Source organism: Gobio gobio (genome assembly GCF_949357685.1).
Source record: "Gobio gobio genome assembly, chromosome: 11".
NCBI lineage: Eukaryota > Metazoa > Chordata > Actinopteri > Cypriniformes > Gobionidae > Gobio > Gobio gobio.
This window is the reverse complement of record NC_137104.1, coordinates 32998415-33017583: the sequence shown is the minus strand read 5'-3', so window position 1 is coordinate 33017583 and position 19169 is coordinate 32998415. Positions and strand designations below refer to the sequence as shown.

Sequence of the window (19169 nt, the reverse complement as noted above, 5' to 3'; positions counted from 1 at the left end):
CGGGTATTTTCAAAACCACAGCTTTTTCTATGCGGTTTGGCCATTCGTCCACACTCAAACGCAGTATCTGGTCACTGAAACCGATTTTACATCAGAACTGGAACCGGCAATAAACTTTTTTTCCAGGCTTCTGACTGACCAACATGGCTTTACGGTTAGGGTTATATTGCCACCTGTTGGTTTGGCATGCTCTTGACAGCGCTTAATAGCGTGTTTTTGCGTTTTCATGTGGACACTATACACTAGGAAAAACTTGATTTATAAAAATACCCATGCATGTATGCATGTGTGGACTAGGCCTAAGACATCTCCTGGAAATAAAAGCAGTTGAAAATGAGAGAATGATTGCTTTTTCAATCACTCAAATCACTACTCAATCAATCACTCAATCAACCAACCAACCAATCAATCAATGAGCATTAAACTTCTTTTGGAGCTTACTAAACAGAGGCTTTGCAGGTCAGTGCTCTGCACTTGACATCACAGGAAAAAAGATGATTCATCAGGAACAGCATGGATGCTAGAGAGAACCTTGAGGTGGCTGTCAAGAGGGCAGATTCCTGGACAATTGCTGCTAGGGTGTAATCTAATCAGTTTTAGCTGGGTTACCTGGGCAAGTGTTTCTGATGTTTGGAAGACTCAAAATAGTCAAGTCAAGTCAAGTCAACTTTATTTATATAGCGCTTTTAACAATGTAGATTGTTTCAAAGCAGCTTTACAGTGTTAAACAGGAAAATAATGCAGCATAATTTTATTCAGCTGTATAGCCATTCTGGAAAAATTTAAAGTATCATACAGTGACAGTGTGGGCTTTAGATCAATAATTTGATCAGTAATTTAGTTTAAATGGTTAATTTAGTTTATTATTTAGATGTATTTCGATGTTTAGTTGAAAAATTTAGTGTCCCCAACTGAGCACACTAAGCCAGAGGCAACAGTGGCAAGGAAACCAAAACCCCATTAGGTGACCTAATGGAGAAAAATAAACCTTGGGAGAAACCAGGCTCAGTCGGGGTGCCAGTTCTCCTCTGGCCAATTAACAAACAGCGTATTATTATTATTATTCTGGCAGTTTTACAGCTCGGAGGTCATAATAGATCAGAATATTCGAGGGACCGGGGGCAACATGCTGGAGACGGGTTTATTGAGGATGATGTTGATTAAATAATTATTAAAGTGCAATATTCGAATGATCGGAGGCAACACGCTGGAGACGGGTTTATTATAAAATACACCGATAACCATAGAAAACAACACTAATGATCTGCCCTAGTTTACAATCAAAATAATTTTATTACAACTGTTTACTATGATCTCTATTTTGTATTTAAATCCAAAATTAAACACTTCGCTTGAAGAATAAATAATAATTTGAAATGTTACCTTGCCAAAAGCTGAAATTATCAGACTCTGCATGGCTGGCAGACAGGGGTGGGTGATGACTGACCTAGAAAATTATGCAAACATGCAATTACTACTAATGAGTCCTTAATATATAGGACATTCAGTATTAAGATCTCATACCTGTTCTGCAACATATCGGAAACGGCGGTCCTCACACACATTCTCATACGTTTCCCCTAGAACAGGGTTAAAGGGTTTGTACCGATTGCGCCAGCTGGCCCAGGCATAGCCCGAAATAGAGAAAGCAGCCACATAAACCTGAAAGAGGGGAAAAGGGACAATTTTAAACAATGGCACTAACTAATGCAGCAAATACAGTGAAAATGTCCACTTGGCAAGGAAATTAAATTAAAACAAAAGACGAAAACCTTTTTTCTTCTACGGAAAACAAAAGAGGACATTTTGAAGTTTTGTAACCAAATAGTTTGTGTGACTTCAATTATATAAATAAAAATTCTCTTTTTTTTTTTTTTGTTCCACACAAGAAAGTCAAGCAGTGTTGGAATGACAATAGGGTTAGTAAATCATGACAGCACTTTTTCAACTATCCCAACTAAAGACCAACTTAACTTAAGACCAACTTAACTTCAGCACTGTTACAACAGTAAAACAAAATACATATTTCCAAGTTAAGAACGCTTCTTGAATGAGTCATCCAATAGCCAAATCAATGTGATTTGCCCCCTTGAACAAAAATTATTTCAAGATGTTAAAAATATGAAACATGCACCCAGTTTATGTACCATGTAAATGTAGCAGCGAGGCAGAGACTCCCAGCCACACCCATGTGCAACCACTCTGTCTCACATGTGAGTGGCTATAATGAGCGCACAACGATGAATACACAGCAATTTAACCATTCAATTTAATTTAACTTTATTTAACCATCTAACATGCAGGAGATCACTGGAGAAATCACAAACACAATCACATAATCATAAACGATACCAGAAAACAAACAATGAACTCAAATACACAGGGGAGTCTCGATTCTCTTTTGGCTGGAGTGATAGGGGTAAGGGGAAGGGCCAGATAGCCCTTCAAACGAAGATTTTTCGGGACCACACTACGAACGAAGGGTATGAGGAGTTTCCCCACATACACTGACTACCGTGCTGCTAGAATGCGTGTAGTGATGTTGCCTCTCTGGATCGATCAATCACTTGTGTGTCGCCTGGCTGCCAGTTCCCTTTTGAGGGAACTCGCACTGCGTCGGAACGACACTAGGGGACGCCCCTCAGCGTAGCGCGTCTGAAGCATCAATGAAATCAACCTCCAATCCTGATTGGTGCTGCATCATTACGTAGTTTGTGACAGCATACACTGAAGCTACAAAGGGTTCACCGGCACATAATACAACCAGCTGAGGCAGCGCGTAGATTATAGGTCTGTAATTAAAGTGACACACGCGATCGGTGCGCATGTGATACTGTTTGGGTGCGAGGCAAGCAGTCAGCTCCTGTCTGTTTTCATTGAGAAATATCTTATCTTTAATTCTGAGGAATTAAAATTAAATATTATCTGACTTTGAGGAGTTAGATATTTTCTTTCATTCAGCCTATCATTCAGACCAGGTTTCACGGGTTGGGTGATTATGGTGGCATTTAATTCTGATGAATTAAATGGTATATTATCGGACTTTGACAAGTTAGATATTTTAAATCAGCCTGTCATCCAAAGCATGTCTGAATATTCATCTAAGATGGAGCCCTCAGGAAATTGATGTTGTTCTCGTCGCCGTGTGGGCTGCGGGACACGTCAGTTTCCAGCAATTGCTAATCGCAGTGTCCGCCCTAGTTGTTGCGGCCCTGTCGAGTTGCTCCCTTAAATGAGGCCCCTGCTGGCCAGCCCCCTCACCCGGGAAGGTGCGATCGAGGTGGTCTCCCCCAGTTTTTGGGAATCGATGCTGTGCTCCCGCCGTTAGATTTCCTGTGAACGCACACTGCTCCATTTGCCTCTAGAAAGACCTGCAGCTGGCAGCGAACGCGTCCGCACACTGAGAATCATTCTCGACTGCTCCCTGCCGGTCAGCCGCTTTAGGGGGTCGGGAATGAGGCTCAGTGGACACCCGAAGCCAGCCTGGTTCCCTTAGCAGATTATCTTGGCGCATGGTTATTCCTCCGAATATATCTGCATGGGCCTGCGACTGTAGAAAAGGGGATACAGACTGCAGTTCGGTTACCCTCCCCTGAAGTTCAACGGGGTGGTCTGGACTGTAGTGGTCCCAGGGCAGGTTCAGGTAAGGGAACAGGATGTTCACTCCCTGTTGGTAAGCAGGCCACAGAATGTGCTCCACCGCCAGACAGGGAGTCTAGGTTCTACAGCCGGTACTTCATAGTTCCCAAGAAGGATGGGGGTGTTGCGTCCAATTTTAGATCTGAGGTACTTGGATCATTCTCTGAGGAGATTGAGATTCAAGATGCTCACAATTCTTACTGTCGTTATTCAGATCCAGTTTGAGGACTGGTCTGTCACGATGAATCTAAAGAGGACGCATACTTCCATGTATCCATCCTTCTGTGTCACAGGAAGTTCCTGAGGTTCGCTTTCAGGGGCGAAGTGTACCAATATCGGGTTCTTCCGTATGGCCTGGCTCTTTCCCCTTGCACGTTCCCAGGTGCATGGATGCAGCTCTGGCTCCAACTGAGTCTCTGGGGCATCCGTGTACTGAACTACATCATCGACTGGGCTCATATTGGCCCAGTCGCGAGTAGCAGCAGTTCGGCATCGAGATGTCGTCCTTGGCTGCACTCAGTGCTTGGGGTTGAGACTTGACACGCAGGAGCATGTTGACGCCTTCTCAGAGAACCATGTTCCTGGGAGTCGTATGGGATTCACTACTGGGGCTCATTGCAGCTGCGTCCAACAGAATATCTCTTGGCCTGCTGCATGAGACCCCTACAGTGGTGGCTGGGAATCAGGGGGTTTTCCTCGAGGGGAAATCCGTTCCGTATGATCAGGGTAACGCGCAGATGCCTCGTTCTTGTCATATGGAAGAAACTTTGGTTGCTGTCCCAGGGGCCATGTTCCCGGAAAACCATTTCAACAGATGCCTCCCTCACTGTTTGGGGCGCGTTCATGGACGGCCGCTTTGCGAGAGGTCCATGGGAGACCCGGCTTTCCTCCTGGAACATAAATTGCCTGGAAATGCTGGCGTTCATGCTATTTGTGAACACAAATTAATAATACAGTTCAAAGAAGTATCTGGTCATCCTTCATAACGCAGTCACTATTTACATCACTTATCGTCTGTAAACTCTTGTTGTATTACATTGCAAAGCGCTTTGTTATCGCAGCACCACAGTAGAAAAAAAAAAACATCTGTACCGGTGGCTCGGATCAGCACGGAATAGAACGGTTAATAAAAAGAACAGTTTGGTCTGATGGAAAAGCAGTTCCACTAGTCTTATATGTTCTGTATCATTTTAGGAAACTTGAAGGCCTGTATGTTTCCAAACTGAAAACTAGCGGCATTTTCTTAAGTTCAAATAAAGCACAAAACAAAGTTGGGAGTGAGCCATCTGTTAAATGTACATCCGCCTGATTTCTGTTAGATATGTACACATCATTGCTGTTCATACTGGTTAAATGTTACAGGACACTAATAAAAGAAACAGTGCATGATGATATATGACGACATGTAATGGTATATTTGTGGTGTTCCATTTCTTAAGGGAATATTTTCACTAGGGATGGGCATTCGATTAAATTTTCTTAGTTGATCGTCGGGAGAATTAATGATCGACTATCGATTAATCATTAATATTTTTATAATAAAATTAATTATTTAACTTTTATAATTCAAAAATGCAATGGATACAAAAATACAGCATGTTTTTCCTCGATGAGACATTTATTACAAGATCAACTTATGGCAGACAGTTAACTACGTTCAGTTAGGCAAACCGAACATATATGCGCGTGCATATGCGGTGCTCTAAAGCAGCGGAACCTGCAGCTGCAAGCTGGCGTTCTTAAACAGAGACCTCATTTGTTCCAAAATAGCCTACATAGCCTAACTATATGAAACTAAATAGGCTACATTTTCTTTAACCCGCTGTCCAACGAAGTCGTCTGCGCCTTCTGATGGATGTTTTCCTTTATGACAGTGCAGAAACAAATCACAATACTCCATAATGTCTAGCCATACTATAGATAAGTGCAAGACATATAATAAACAGTAAACTATCTACTTTTATCTGTGTACACTCACAATAAAGGCAAAGGACGTGGATTCTGGGAACAGATTATTTTGCACTCCACTCCAAACGCCGTCTTCATTTCAAAAATATAGGTTTCACTTTATTTTGATGGTCCCTTTAACACATTCTGTTGACTATAAATAACATTGCACCTACATGTCTACTAATTCTCATTAGAGTGTTAGTAGAGTATTAGTAGACTGGTTTGTTTATTAAATGCAAAGTTTTTCATTTCAAAAGCATTTCTAAATTCAGTTTATATTTCCAACAAACGAAATTCACAGCCAAAATAACGAAGTGGTAAAAAAAAAACTGAGTTATCACCATGACGATTCAAACTTTTCGCTCGTCTCTGTATGTGGCAATGCGTCAAAGTGGATCATTCTTTACAGATGATGGTATGTTTGGACAGAAGACGAGACAGAGTTCTTTATTAAACTCATAAAAAGCAATAGAATATAGAATGCCACAATTTATCATAACACCTCTTATGTGCCGCTCAAGTATAAGGTGCCTTCCTTGCCATCAATGCTTGGATAACACACACGTCTCTTTCCATTAAAAATAATGGCGCGCGGTGGCTGGGATATATATAAACCTAACAACATATGTAGCATAATTTTTGGAATGACTATCACGAGAAGAAAAAAATTGTTTTAGTCGCATAACATCAGTTAATGGAAACGCCGTCATTTCGCAATATTTTTTTTTATCGACCTTTAGAAAATATTGCGAAAGTTTTGGCCAAATCTGTAATGGAAACACGATGAATTATGTAGCTGTCAGGTTATGGTGATGTAGCTCTCAGCTGTTAAAGCGATCCAGCAGTCTGTAGTTAGAGCAACTCTCTCAGCTTTGCTCAATTATTTTAACAGATGCTGCTTTCGTTCTTCGTAGTGAGTTTCTACCAGTCTGGTGATGGTACGTCGTGATGAAATTTGATATGCTGGTTCCAATAAATGGTTCCAATAAATGTATCAGTTCTCGAAAACCATTGCCCTCAACAATACTTAAAGGGTTAGTTCACCCAAAAATGATGTCATTAATTACTCACCCTCATGTCGTTCGACACCCGTAAGACCTCCGTTCATATTCGGAACATGAAGATATTTTAGTTGAAAGCTGATGGCTGAGAAAGGCTTCAGATAGGCCTCCATTGGCATTCAGTACATTTATACTCCCTAGACCCATAAAAGGCACTTAAAACGTCGTTACAAAGTCCATCTCACCACAGTGGCTCTACAACAATTTTACGATGCGACGACAATAGTTTTTGTGCGCAAAAAAAATCTAAATAACACCTTTATCCAATTTGTTATTGTCTTCCGTGTATGCCTCCACGACGCATGCGTGAGAATATGACGTAGCACCAGCGTTCGGGAATCCATGAAATGCACACTTAAGCCCCGTTTTGAGAACTACGCCGAGACCTACAGGGAGTGCAGAATTATTAGGCACGTTGATTTTCTGATCATATTTTTTTTCCAGGCACATTTGACCAATTCCAAACCACAGTAATCCTAATAACTACTATTGATTTAGTATTTAATAATGTATAAGTGATATATAATTGTTCATGAAGGCTGGAAATGAAAATCACCTTATATTCAGGTGTGCAGAATTATTAGGCATGTTTTCTTTTACAGATAAATTGAGCCAAAAAGAGATTTAACTCAGACTGAAAAGTCAAAAAGTATTAAATGCCCATGAGAAGGATGCAATACTAATGCAATACTAGACATTGCAGTTAAGGCATGACCATTGGACAGTGAAATGCTCGTTGGGTCAGCAGGGTCAGACAAAAACAGGTGGTGAAGAAAAGACACCTGTTAACTGCAAAAGAATTAAGAATTAAGGTGAAGAATTAAGGGTGAAACCATCAGGAACCCTTTAGTCTCCAGCGCCACCATTTTCCAAAGCTGCAACCTACCTGGAGTCTCCAGAAGTGCAAGGTGTCAGGATCTCAGAGACTTCAGTTAGGTAAAAAATCCTAAAAAATCCAAAACTCTTGAAGGACCAGCACCACATCCTCTAGTACCACTGTTTGAAGAATTCATCTTCCAGAATCTGGCAGTACGTTTTGGGAGTTCATTTTTAGTCCATCTCTGCAAAACGGACTTCAGGATGGACTAAAATGAACTCCCAAAACGTACTGCCAGATTCTGGAAGATGAATTCTTCAAACAGTGGTACTAGAGGATGTGGTGCTGGTCCTTCAAGAGTCACTCTCAACCTATCTGTCCATAAAGCCTATAAAAAAACCTTCTTCATGTATTTTACAACACTTCAGCTTGTGATTCTTATCTAGTGGGGGTCATTTTTTAGGATTCTTTACCTAACTGAAGTCTCTGAGATCCTGACACCTTGCACTTCTGGAGACTCCAGGTAGGTTGCAGCTTTGGAAAATGGTGGCGCTGGAGACTAAAGGGTTCCTGATGGTTTCACCCTTAATTCTTCACCTTAATTCTTAATTCTTTTGCAGTTAACAGGTGTCTTTTCTTCACCACCTGTTTTTGTCAGATCCTGCTGACCCAACGAGCATTTCACTGTCCAATGGTCATGCCTTAACTGCAATGTCTAGTATTGCATTAGTATTGCATCCTTCTCATGGGAATTTAATACTTTTTGACTTTTCAGTCTGAGTTAAATCTCTTTTTTGGCTCAATTTATCTGTAAAAGAAAACATGCCTAATAATTCTGCACACCTGAATATAAGGTGATTTTCATTTCCAGCCTTCATGAACAATTATATATCACTTATACATTATTAAATACTAAATCAATAGTAGTTATTAGGATTACTGTGGTTTGGAATTGGTCAAATGTGCCTGGAAAAAAAATATGATCAGAAAATCAACGTGCCTAATAATTCTGCACTCCCTGTAAAGCACGATCAATGAAGAATCCAACAGCTTAGACACGCGCGTCTTCCTCTGCTTGTAAACAAATCGCTTCTGGGTCATGTGTCCGAACGCCGGATCTGCGTCATATTCTCGCGCATGTGTCGTGGAGGCACACACGGAAGACAATAACAAGTTGGATAAAGGTGTTATTTTGATTTTTTTTGCGCACAAAAACTATTGTCGTCGCATCGTAAAATTATTTTAGAGTCACTGTGGTGAGATGGACTTTGTAACGACGTTTTAAGTGCCTTTTATGCGTCTTGGGAGTGTAAATGTACTGAATGCCAATGGAGGCCTATCTGAAGCCTTTCTCAGCCATCAGCTTTCAACAAAAATATCTTCATTTGTGTTCCGAATATGAACGGAGGTCTTACGGGTGTCGAACGACATGAGGGTGAGTAATTAATGACAGAATTTTCATTTTTGGGTGAACTAACCCTTTAAGGGCAGAATATCCAACTCAACGAACTTGCAGATCCCTTGGGTAATTTTCTCTGCTCGTTGTGCATCACAGCTCCGAGTCCGTGCTAACGCCGACTTGATGCTAGGTTGAGACTAAGATCAAGATGCACCGCCACCGACATTAACCAGGGACGGACGCACTTTGTTTAAGTGGTACATCATTTGAGTCGTGGCCACGTTGTATTTATACACGGCATCGCAATGTTTGCAGTGAACTTCACCACACAGTGAAATTCATTTAATTGCTTCAAGACTCACACTAGGCAACGCAATCTGCATTAGATAAAATAAATAAAAAATGCATTAGATTAATCGATAACAAATTAACGTGATCGACGAAATACTTAACGATCAATTATCGATCGTCGATTAATCATGCCCATCCCTAATTTTCACCCCTACGTCGTGCCACTCTGTTTCAAGGGGCAAGGGCAAGTGGAAGGGGTAGCGCAAGGTGTATAAAATAGAATTGGGATTGGGCCTAATTTGAGACTCTGGAAACTAATCAGCACAGGGAACACAGGCAAACCAGAACAGGGAAAACAGAACAAAAACATAATTAAACTAAACTTGTCTTAGCTTTTGTCTACGCCTAATAGACCTTTATTCACAGCGGAATTGAATACTGGAAGTGCGCGTCAAAGCAGTGTGTCCATTCTTCCTGTTATGCATGTGCTATTAACACTTATGCCTAGTTCAGACTGCCCAATTTTAGCCCAGATTTTGACTCGCCGACAAGTTTTGCAGAATCGCCGACAAATGCCCGAAATCATAGGCAAATCTGTGCTCGTGACGCAATCAGAGAGAATCGCAGATGAGTCGCATACTTCCGCAAAATATTTGGCATGCTAAATATCTGGACCTGTCGGCGATTCAAACTCCTGCTGTGTGAAATGTGTTCTGACTGAAAAATACATCGGTGATGACCTACAGCCAATGAGAGAACGAGATACAGGGCAGCCAATTAGTCATGCAGTGTGAAAAAGCAGTGATCCGACGAGTTTGAAAATCGTGCAGTCTGAAATAAGCATTAGTTGAACAAATGCCTCTTAAAATAGGCATCCAGAGGATAATTTCAAAATCTGGACATTTTCAGTGACAGGCGAAGAGATAAACTTTTAATCAAACATAAGCCGAGGCTCATAAACATATGTGATTACACCACAAGGTGTCAGTGCTTGTCTACCCCAAATCAGAAAAAGTTGGGACAGTATGGAAAACGCAAAAAAAAAGAAAAAAGAAGTGATTTCTAAATTTACTTTGACTTGTATTTCATTGCAGACAATATGAACACAAAATATTTCATGTTTTGTCTGGTCAACTTCATGTCATTTGTAAATATGCATCCTTTCCTGTCATTCAGACCTGCAACACATTTCAAAAAAAGTTGGGACAGGAGCAATTTAGGGCTAGTAATGAGGTAAAATGGTTAAATAATGATGTGATTTGAAACAGGTGATGTCAACAGGTGATTGTAATTATGATTTGGTACAAAAGCAGCATCCAAGAAAGGTCTAATCCTTTAGGAGCAAAGATGGGCAGAGGATCGCCAGTTTGCCAACAAATACGTGAGAAAATTATTGAAATGTTTAAAAACAATGTTCCTCAAAGAAAGATAGGAAGAGATTTGGATATTTCACATTCAACAGTGCATAACATAATTAAAAGATTCAAGGAATCTGGAGGAATTTCAGTGCGTAGAGGACACGGGCGCAAGCCTAAGCTGAACAACCGTGATCTCCGATCCCTCAGGCGGCACTGCATCAAGAATCGTCATTCATCTATAAGCGATATCACCACATGGGCTCAGGACTACTTTGGCAAACCTTTGTCAAGTACCACAATACGTAGTTACATCCACAAATGCCAGTTAAAACTGTACTGTGCCAAAAGGAAGCCCTATGTTAACAGTGTCCAGGAGCGCCGTCGACTTCTCTGGGCTCGGAGGCATCTGGGATGGACCATCACACAGTGGAAACGTGTACTGTGGTCAGATGAATCAGTATTTTAGGTATTTTTTGGGAGGAATGGACGCCGTGTGCTCCGGACCAAAGAAGAAAAGGATCATCCAGACTGTTACCAGCAACAAGTCCAAAAGCCAGGGTCTGTCATGGTATGGGGTTATGTCAGTGCCCTTGGCAAAGGTAACTTGCACTTCTGTGAAGGCACCATTAATGCTGAAAAGTACATAGAGATTTTGGAGCATAATATGCTGCCTTCAAGAAGACATCTTTTCCAGGGACGTCCATGCATATTTCAACAAGACAATGCAAAACCACATTCTGCACACATTAAAAAGTCCTGGCTGCGGAGGAAGAGGGTTACTTGACTGTCCTGCCTGCAGTCCCGACCTGTCTCCAATAGAGAATGTGTGGCAACGAAGACCCCGTACTGTTGCCCACCTTAAGACTTGTTTGCAGGAAGAATGGGACAAAATTACACCTGAAACACTTCATCACTTGGTGTCTTCAGTCCCTAAACGTCTTTTAAGTGTTGTGAAAAGGAATGGCAACATTACAAAGTGGTAAATGCTTTACTGTCCCAACTTTTTTTTAAATGTGTTGCAGGTCTGAATGACAGGAAAGGATGTATATTTACAAATGACATGAAGTTGATCAGACTAAACATGAAATATTTTTTGTTCATATTGTCTGCAATGAAATACAAGTCAAAGTAAATTTAGAAATCACTTCTTTTTTTTTATTTGCGTTTTCCATACTGTCCCAACTTTTTCTGATTTGGGGTTGTAAATGGTGGCTGCGACGCTGCAGTGTGAGACCGCATGAATAAGATCAGAAAAAACATATTTATTAATTTGTATTCAATATTTTAGTCATTATCTGTCATTTTTCCATTGACAATCATTTCACTATGTAATTCACACATTCATGCCAAATTTCTTAATATTCAAAGCAATCGCGCTGTCAACGTATTACTGTTTAAGATTAATCAAATCAAACATCATTACATTTCTTTAAGGCAGTTACAGCACATTCATTTATCTATTTAAATACTGCTCTCACGAAAATTACAAATAAAAAAATAAACAACATGATTATTGTAGTTTAACCATGGTATTTGTAGTAAAACTGTGGTAATACAAATGGTAATCAATCCAAATTCAACAGGTATGAAATATGATCAGTTAGAGGAAACTACTTTTTATGAGAGGACGAGTGCATTGTAGTGTCACTGAGGAAAAAAATCCATTCATTCACTGCTATAGGAGAGGAAAAATTGGCTAAACTAATCATCTAAATCAACAACATGTATGCTCGACCCTATACCGACTAAGCTACTAAAAGAGATGCTTCCAGAGGTCATAGATCCTCTTCTTAATATCATTAATTCATCCATGTCATTAGGATATGTACCAAAAACGTATTAAACCACTTATAAAAAAAACGCAACTTGATCCTACAGAATTAGTCAATTACAGGCCAATCTCAAATCTACGCTTTCTTTAAAAAATACTAGAAAAGGCAGTGTCCTCACAACCATGCTCCTTTTTAGAAAAGAAATGGTATCTGTGAGGATTTCCAGTCAGGATTTAGACCGTATCATAGTACTGAGACTGCTCTCATCAGAGTTACAAATGATTTGCTCTTATCATCCAATCGTGGTTGTATCTCTCTATTAGGTGTTACTCGATCATAGCGCTGCATTCGATACTATCGACCACAACATTCTTTTGAATAGACTCGAAAATTATGTTGGCATTAGTGGAATTGCATACTTATCTGACCTTTATCAGTTAGTAGCAGTAAATGAAGAGATGTCACACCGATCACATGTTCAGTATGGAGTACTGCAAGGCTCAGTGCTTCACCCTGTACATGCTACCCTTGAGAGATATCATTAGAGAGCGTGGCATTAGTTTCCACTGTTATGCGGCTCTATTTCTTCAAGCCCTGACGAAACTTACCAAAATCACAAGATTAACTAAATGCATAGATGATATAAAAAATTGGATGACTAGTAATTTCCTGCAACTTAATTCAGAAAAAAATACATTTAATTATTGGACAAAAAACCTCCACAAGTAGTAACTTAGAATACGGTCTAACACTTGATGGCTGCTCTGTCCAGTCCTCATCGTCAGTTAGGAACCTAGGTGTGCTCTTTGATACCAATCTTTCATTTGAAAGCCATGTTTCTAGCATCTGTAAAACTGCATTCTTCTATCTTAAAAATATATTTAAAGTACGGCACATGCTTTCAATGGAAAATGCTGAACAGTTGCGTTTATGACCTCAAGGCTAGATTATTGTAATGCTCTATAAGGTGGTTGCCCTGCTCGCTTAATAAATAAATCCAGCTGGTCCAAAACGCAGCAGCTCACGTTCTTACTAGAACTACGAAGTATGACCATTTTAGCCCGGTTCTGTCAACACTGCACTGGCTCCCTATTAAACATTGTATACATTTTAAAATCTTGCTTATTACTTACAAAACACTAAATGGTTTACCTCCCCAGTACTTGAGCGAGCTTATAACGAATTATACTCCATCACGTCTATTGCAGTCTCAAAATTCTGGCCAGTTGATAATACCTAGAATATCAAAATCAACTGCAGGCGGTCAGTCCTTTTCCTACTTAGCACCTAAACTCTGGAACAGTCTTTCTAGCATTGTTCGGGAAGCAGACACACTCTTGTCAGTGTAAATCTTGACTAAAAACACATCTCTTTACTATGGCATACACATAGCACATTATCAATTTATATTATTCAAATCAGTTAAATGATTTAATGATGTTTTAGACTGCATTAACTAGGTCTGCCGGAACAGGGAAAACTACTCATAACACCTGATGAACTCATTACATCATAAAAAGAATGGCATCTACGCTAATGTTAGTCTCTCTGTTTATCCCGAGGTTTACTGCAGTCAGCCGGATCCGGGCCGTATCCAGATCAGATGGTGGACCTGCGCCTAGACATGACCAACGCATCCCTGAAGTGTCAGCAGAGACTGTGTCAACCAGAGGTGTAAAGAGTACTTGAAAACCATACTTGAGTAAAAGTAAAGATTCCTTACTGCGAAAATGACTCCATTACAAGTCACCAATTCCAATACAACTTGAGTAAAAGTCTTAAAGTATTTAATTTCAACAGTACTTAAGTATTTTACTCATACTAAATATAGGCTCACCGATGGACTAGTCCTCAACACCTGAGACATACCAGTGAAAATAAGAAAAAAAAGTATTTGTAAGATGATAAATCATGTTTATTCTCTAAAATCGAAATAAGACTGAACACCTCAATATTGCAATAAATCAAGGTCGACACATACGCTTCTTAAAGGTCTACATACTCTCAAGTCTCAGTGAAGCTCAAGTGCACAAAAAGGCCATAAGTAAACCAATATCGTTCAATAAGGTCTCATCAATATAGCGGATACATAAAATAATGTTAAGTAAAATAGTCAAAGCCTTCTTGCACTGGATGTGCTGATTTTAGCCTAATCACCGGCTGCAGTCATGACCTCATCTCATGAATCAAACAGCTGCAATTCATCAACCTGCTACCTGCTAATGCAGTCGTATTCACATAAAGTAGCCTTGTTGACATGTTTGGGTGAGTAAAGGCAAAACGCACAAGATATAGTACCTTCTATGCCCTTAGATGGCGATATCACTTCTTTATAGCAGAAACAAACTTCTGCAGAAATGTGTAATGTGTAATTGCATTACTTAACATAAATGTATTGGAGTAAAAATTAAATTTACTTGTTCAAAAATGTAGTCAAGTAAAAGTAAAAGTAGCTAATATCTTTGATACTCAGTACAACTACAAAGTAGCCAAAGATGCTTAAGTACTAGGGGTGTGACGAGACACTTATCTCATGAGATGAGATACGAGATTGGGTTCACGAGAATGAGACGAGACGAGATTTTTACATAGTATTTTTAAGAAATCCTCAATGATGAAATACATTACTAGAAAAATTGTTTGCAGGTGCATTTGAAATGATTTAACTCATCGGACCCACTTTATTTTAGGTGTCCTTAACTACTATGTACTAACATTTTAATTAATCATTTGACACATTGCACTTATTGTGTACATACATGTTTTTACTTTGTACTTACATTTAAAAAAATACCTGCATGTAATTACGTCTGTAATTAATTTCTGTAGTTACATTTGTAATTTCACAGTTGACACTTCCCTTACACCTAACCCTACCCTTAAACTTACCCATACCATCACACCTGGGGGGGGGGGGGGGGGGGCAATATCAAGATGCATAGTAGTTAAGTAGTTTGTAGTTTTACATTGTACTTATTTTTTATGTAATAATTTTATGTTTTTACTTAAGGCCATGAGGGCCAACTCATCTTGTAATGAATGTCATTTCAGTTCTACTTTCTGAGTATGAATTATCATACGCAGTTAAAGACAACAGTACTCAAGCACTGTAAAGGTTTTGGCAAAAACTCAACTGACTGGCTTCTCTCCTGTATGATTGTCTCTTCAGACCTTAGAACTGCACATGAGCTTCTTTTGACCTCCTAACTGAACTCCTTCCCACAAATTGATCATAGATATTAAGTGCAAACAATAACCATAATCAAAGTACTCAATATTCAAAGTGCAAATAGAGACCAAATTTATCTTCAAGCATGATACAGAGCTAAGAGATGGTTACAACGGGAGATAGCTTATATCAGTGGCGGCTGGTGATAATTATTTTTGGGTGGGGCGGGTTTTTTTCCGTGGGGGGGGGGGGCAGTATCAAGATGCATGTTGACTAAATTCATTCCCACATATAATTGAATGAGGAAATGAAAAACAAAAGAAAACAGCCACAACAGACTAGCATGTTGACTACTTGAACATAAATTTTGCTCTCCTTTCTTTCTGGCCAGCAAATTTCTCAATGACTCTCTGATTAAAGTCTGTCATCTCAGTAGTGTCATGACGTGTGCATTGTTCAGTTAGATATTTGAGGTCTCTTACCCCCTGTTGTTGTTCACAAAACTTCAGTACCGACACTTTGAAATAAAAGACAGGGAAAGCAATAAAGGGCATTGCTAACAACACATCCAGCCAGCCACCTACGTTTCTCATAACAAGCGCGTGGAGCTCCGAGTGCAGCTGCGTCCTGTCACTGGCCTGCTGCTGGATTTGTAAATCGCGTTGGTCCGGTTCGGGATCTTCCAACGAACGCCTTGTGAAAGAATTTGGTTTAACTGCTGCCATCTCTACGAAAATGATCATCCTTGCAAGGTTTTGGCGGAGTCGGAGTGACTGTGTCGCCCGCGCACTTTCACTTTAGTGGCAAAGAACGGAAAGTTGAATGACAGGTGACGAGAACCAATCAGATTGGATAAAATTACACGCATCCAATTCTGATTCGCCAGGGACGCATCGACCTTCGTCCGGAGGAGGATCTTTAAGAACCAATTAGAGACCAGCTTCAGGTCACATGCTGCCGTATATTTTTAGACTCAGAGATCCATTTGTCCGGCGTCCCTCACGCATGAAACCGCATGAAACATATTGAGGACATATAAAATAGTTAACCGATCAAAGCCAGTTTTTATTCAATGCTGAGGCACTTACTAACAGCCAGCACATCGTATGAGTAAACTATTTTATTTTTATTTAACTTTTATATCATTTTTGTATACATGTATATATCTGGAATTTTGATGGGGGCGGCGCCCCAGCCACTATTGACCACTATTGCGCCCCAGCCACTATTGACCAGCCACCACTGGCTTATATATTGGGAGATATTCGCGTGCCTCAAGGAGCCGCTTTCAAACAGCGGTAACATATTGAAATCGCGTTTGAATGCGCGCTCGCGTTTACTTTCACTTTGAATTTCGCGATTGTGTACTCTGGGAATAGGGAGCGGTGGTGCTGAACGCGCATTTTAAAATATAACCTCGCCACGGTCGAGTCCACTGACATGCAACACACACTCGTACAATGAGAGCGCTTCACTAGCACACATAACGCACAATCATAACACGCTCAATGTCTTCTCGTCACGTGATCAGTGCTGTGCGCACAACTCAAAACAGCTTGAGTTGGGTGAGCTGATGGAGTTGAAGCGACTGTTATCCGCCTGAATTAAATAGCTTTTATTTATATAAAAAGCAAAACTAGGGTGGATGCGTAATGTAAACGTAGTGTTGGCCTATTCTAATCCTAACTTCACCCTCACACTCCGTCATGACATTATGACCATAGACTGTAAAAAAAAAAATATTATGACACGAGACAGCTTTTCACCTCGACGAGAAATCTAGTCACAGTTTAGTCTCGTCACAACCCTATTAAGTACAGTAACTAATTACATTTGCTCATAATACTTTACACCACTGCTGTCAACTAGATTCTCCCCTGTAAAGGCCTCATCGGCACGACATCCTTAACAAACCCGTCTCCGGCGTGATGACTCCGATCTTCAATCAGATGGAACTGGACAAATATTCGGAATATTCCGATCTAATATGACTTCTGACCTGTAATGTTGCCTGAATCGTAATCATACACTGTTTGTTCATTGGCCAGAGGAGAACTGGCACCCCGACTGAGAATGGAGAAAAAACCTTGGGAGAAACCAGGCTGTCACCTGAAGGAGTTTTGGTTCCTTGCCACCGTCGCCTCTGTCGCCTTTGGCTTTTAGCTTGCTCAGTTGAGGACACTAAATATTCAACTATATTACTGATCTGCCCATATTGACACTATATGATAATTGAACTGAGCTGGATTACATCACTGTTTTCTCCAGAGCGCCTGTACAGCCGAATCAAATTCTGTTGCATTATTTTACTGTCAATACTGTAAAGCTGCTTTGAAACAATTGGTATTGTAAAAAGCGCTATATAAATAAAGGTGATCTCACAGTAAAAATCAATGAGTTCTCCAAGATGCCACAACATTGCACAGCCTCTGGTTGGAAAAACCACCAAGATTTAAATCCCAGAGGAAATGGGATAATATTTTACAGGTGAGAATATGTTGTTTTGTAGCTTCGTCTTGAATTATGTTAGTTTAGCAATTATAATGTTTGGGTCAAAACAACAATACATGTATATGACTACGGTTACAGACTCAACTCAGCAGTCAACTTGCTCTCGAGTGCTCACACACTACTTTGATAGTTCCAATATTGAGGATGCTTGCGTATAGTGGCGCATAGTAACAGCTACTAATAAGGCAGCTATGTATATATTCTATGGTACACACACACTGTTAGGATAAAATCTATGATGCACCAGGCCCTTACCATTCTTTTGTAAGGGTCATCTATGTGGTTGGCAATATCCAGGAGTTCAGAATATTCCAGCTCTTCACTGACACGCTGTAATAAACTAAGTGGTTCATTGAGAGCCACTGGCATGGAAACCCGTGACAAATCCTTCCCAATATTGTTGTATAGGAAGGTAAGGATACCAATATGGCTGTTATCTGTACTGTGTGCAGGAAGCACTATGCGCCGTCCAGCAACCTTCAGAGCATTAGAAGGCAAATGTTGTGTGCTGGAAACACTGGCTCTGTACTTCTTATTTGCAGCTGCTGAAAAAAAAGTAACATATAAATAATAAAACTTTAAAACACAATAAAACTGAAAACACCCACAAAAAACACTTTAGGTTACACATTTGCTGAAGATTAATGATTACTTAACCATCAACCTGTAAAGCAGCTTAAGATTTCAGTAATTGTAGACGTACTGTGGCCTTCCTCTGGTTCCGAGTTGCTTGTGGTGACATCACTCAAACCAGATTCGTCAGACATTTCATTTTCAGACAAATTCTCACAAACCACCTCACTAGCATCAAAATATTCTGCTGTAGAGCCTGTCCCTGAGGGTGTACGATACACCTTACGATCCTGAGAGGGGGTGGGCTGCTTAATGACAAAAACATTTATTTGAAATAAATAAAAATATTTACTTTAAAATACATGGGGCATGGGGAAGCACACACCTGATCCTGACGCACCGTACAGTAGGACTCATCTGAGGAATCGGATGACAGTGACACAGAGTGAACTCTGGTTAAACGTGACTGCAGCTCAAGCTAAAAAAGATATATATATAAAAGTTAAAAACGACACAATTTAGGGAAAATAAATTGTCACCTCTGGCTTGCTTAGTTGGGGACACTTTATATTCAACAATATTATTGATCTGATTGTACTGACACTGTTATATGAGAACTGAACTGAGCT

General features: G+C 40.1%; 1 protein-coding gene across 1 annotated transcript in view; it reads right to left on the bottom strand.

The window, feature by feature from the left end:
• The window catches only part of LOC307134372 (oxysterol-binding protein-related protein 7-like), a gene marked incomplete at its 3' end in the record, with an annotated part of 238478 nt that overhangs the window by 78738 nt on the left and 140571 nt on the right, over positions 1–19169 (bottom strand). Inside the window, exons 12-16 of the mRNA XM_079830070.1 lie at positions 18926–19018; positions 18671–18845; positions 18223–18512; positions 1525–1662; positions 1384–1447 (exon numbers count right to left, since the gene is read on the bottom strand). Coding sequence (XP_079686196.1) covers positions 1384–1447; positions 1525–1662; positions 18223–18512; positions 18671–18845; positions 18926–19018 — 760 coding nt within the window. The remainder of the gene's footprint in view (positions 1–1383; positions 1448–1524; positions 1663–18222; positions 18513–18670; positions 18846–18925; positions 19019–19169) is intronic.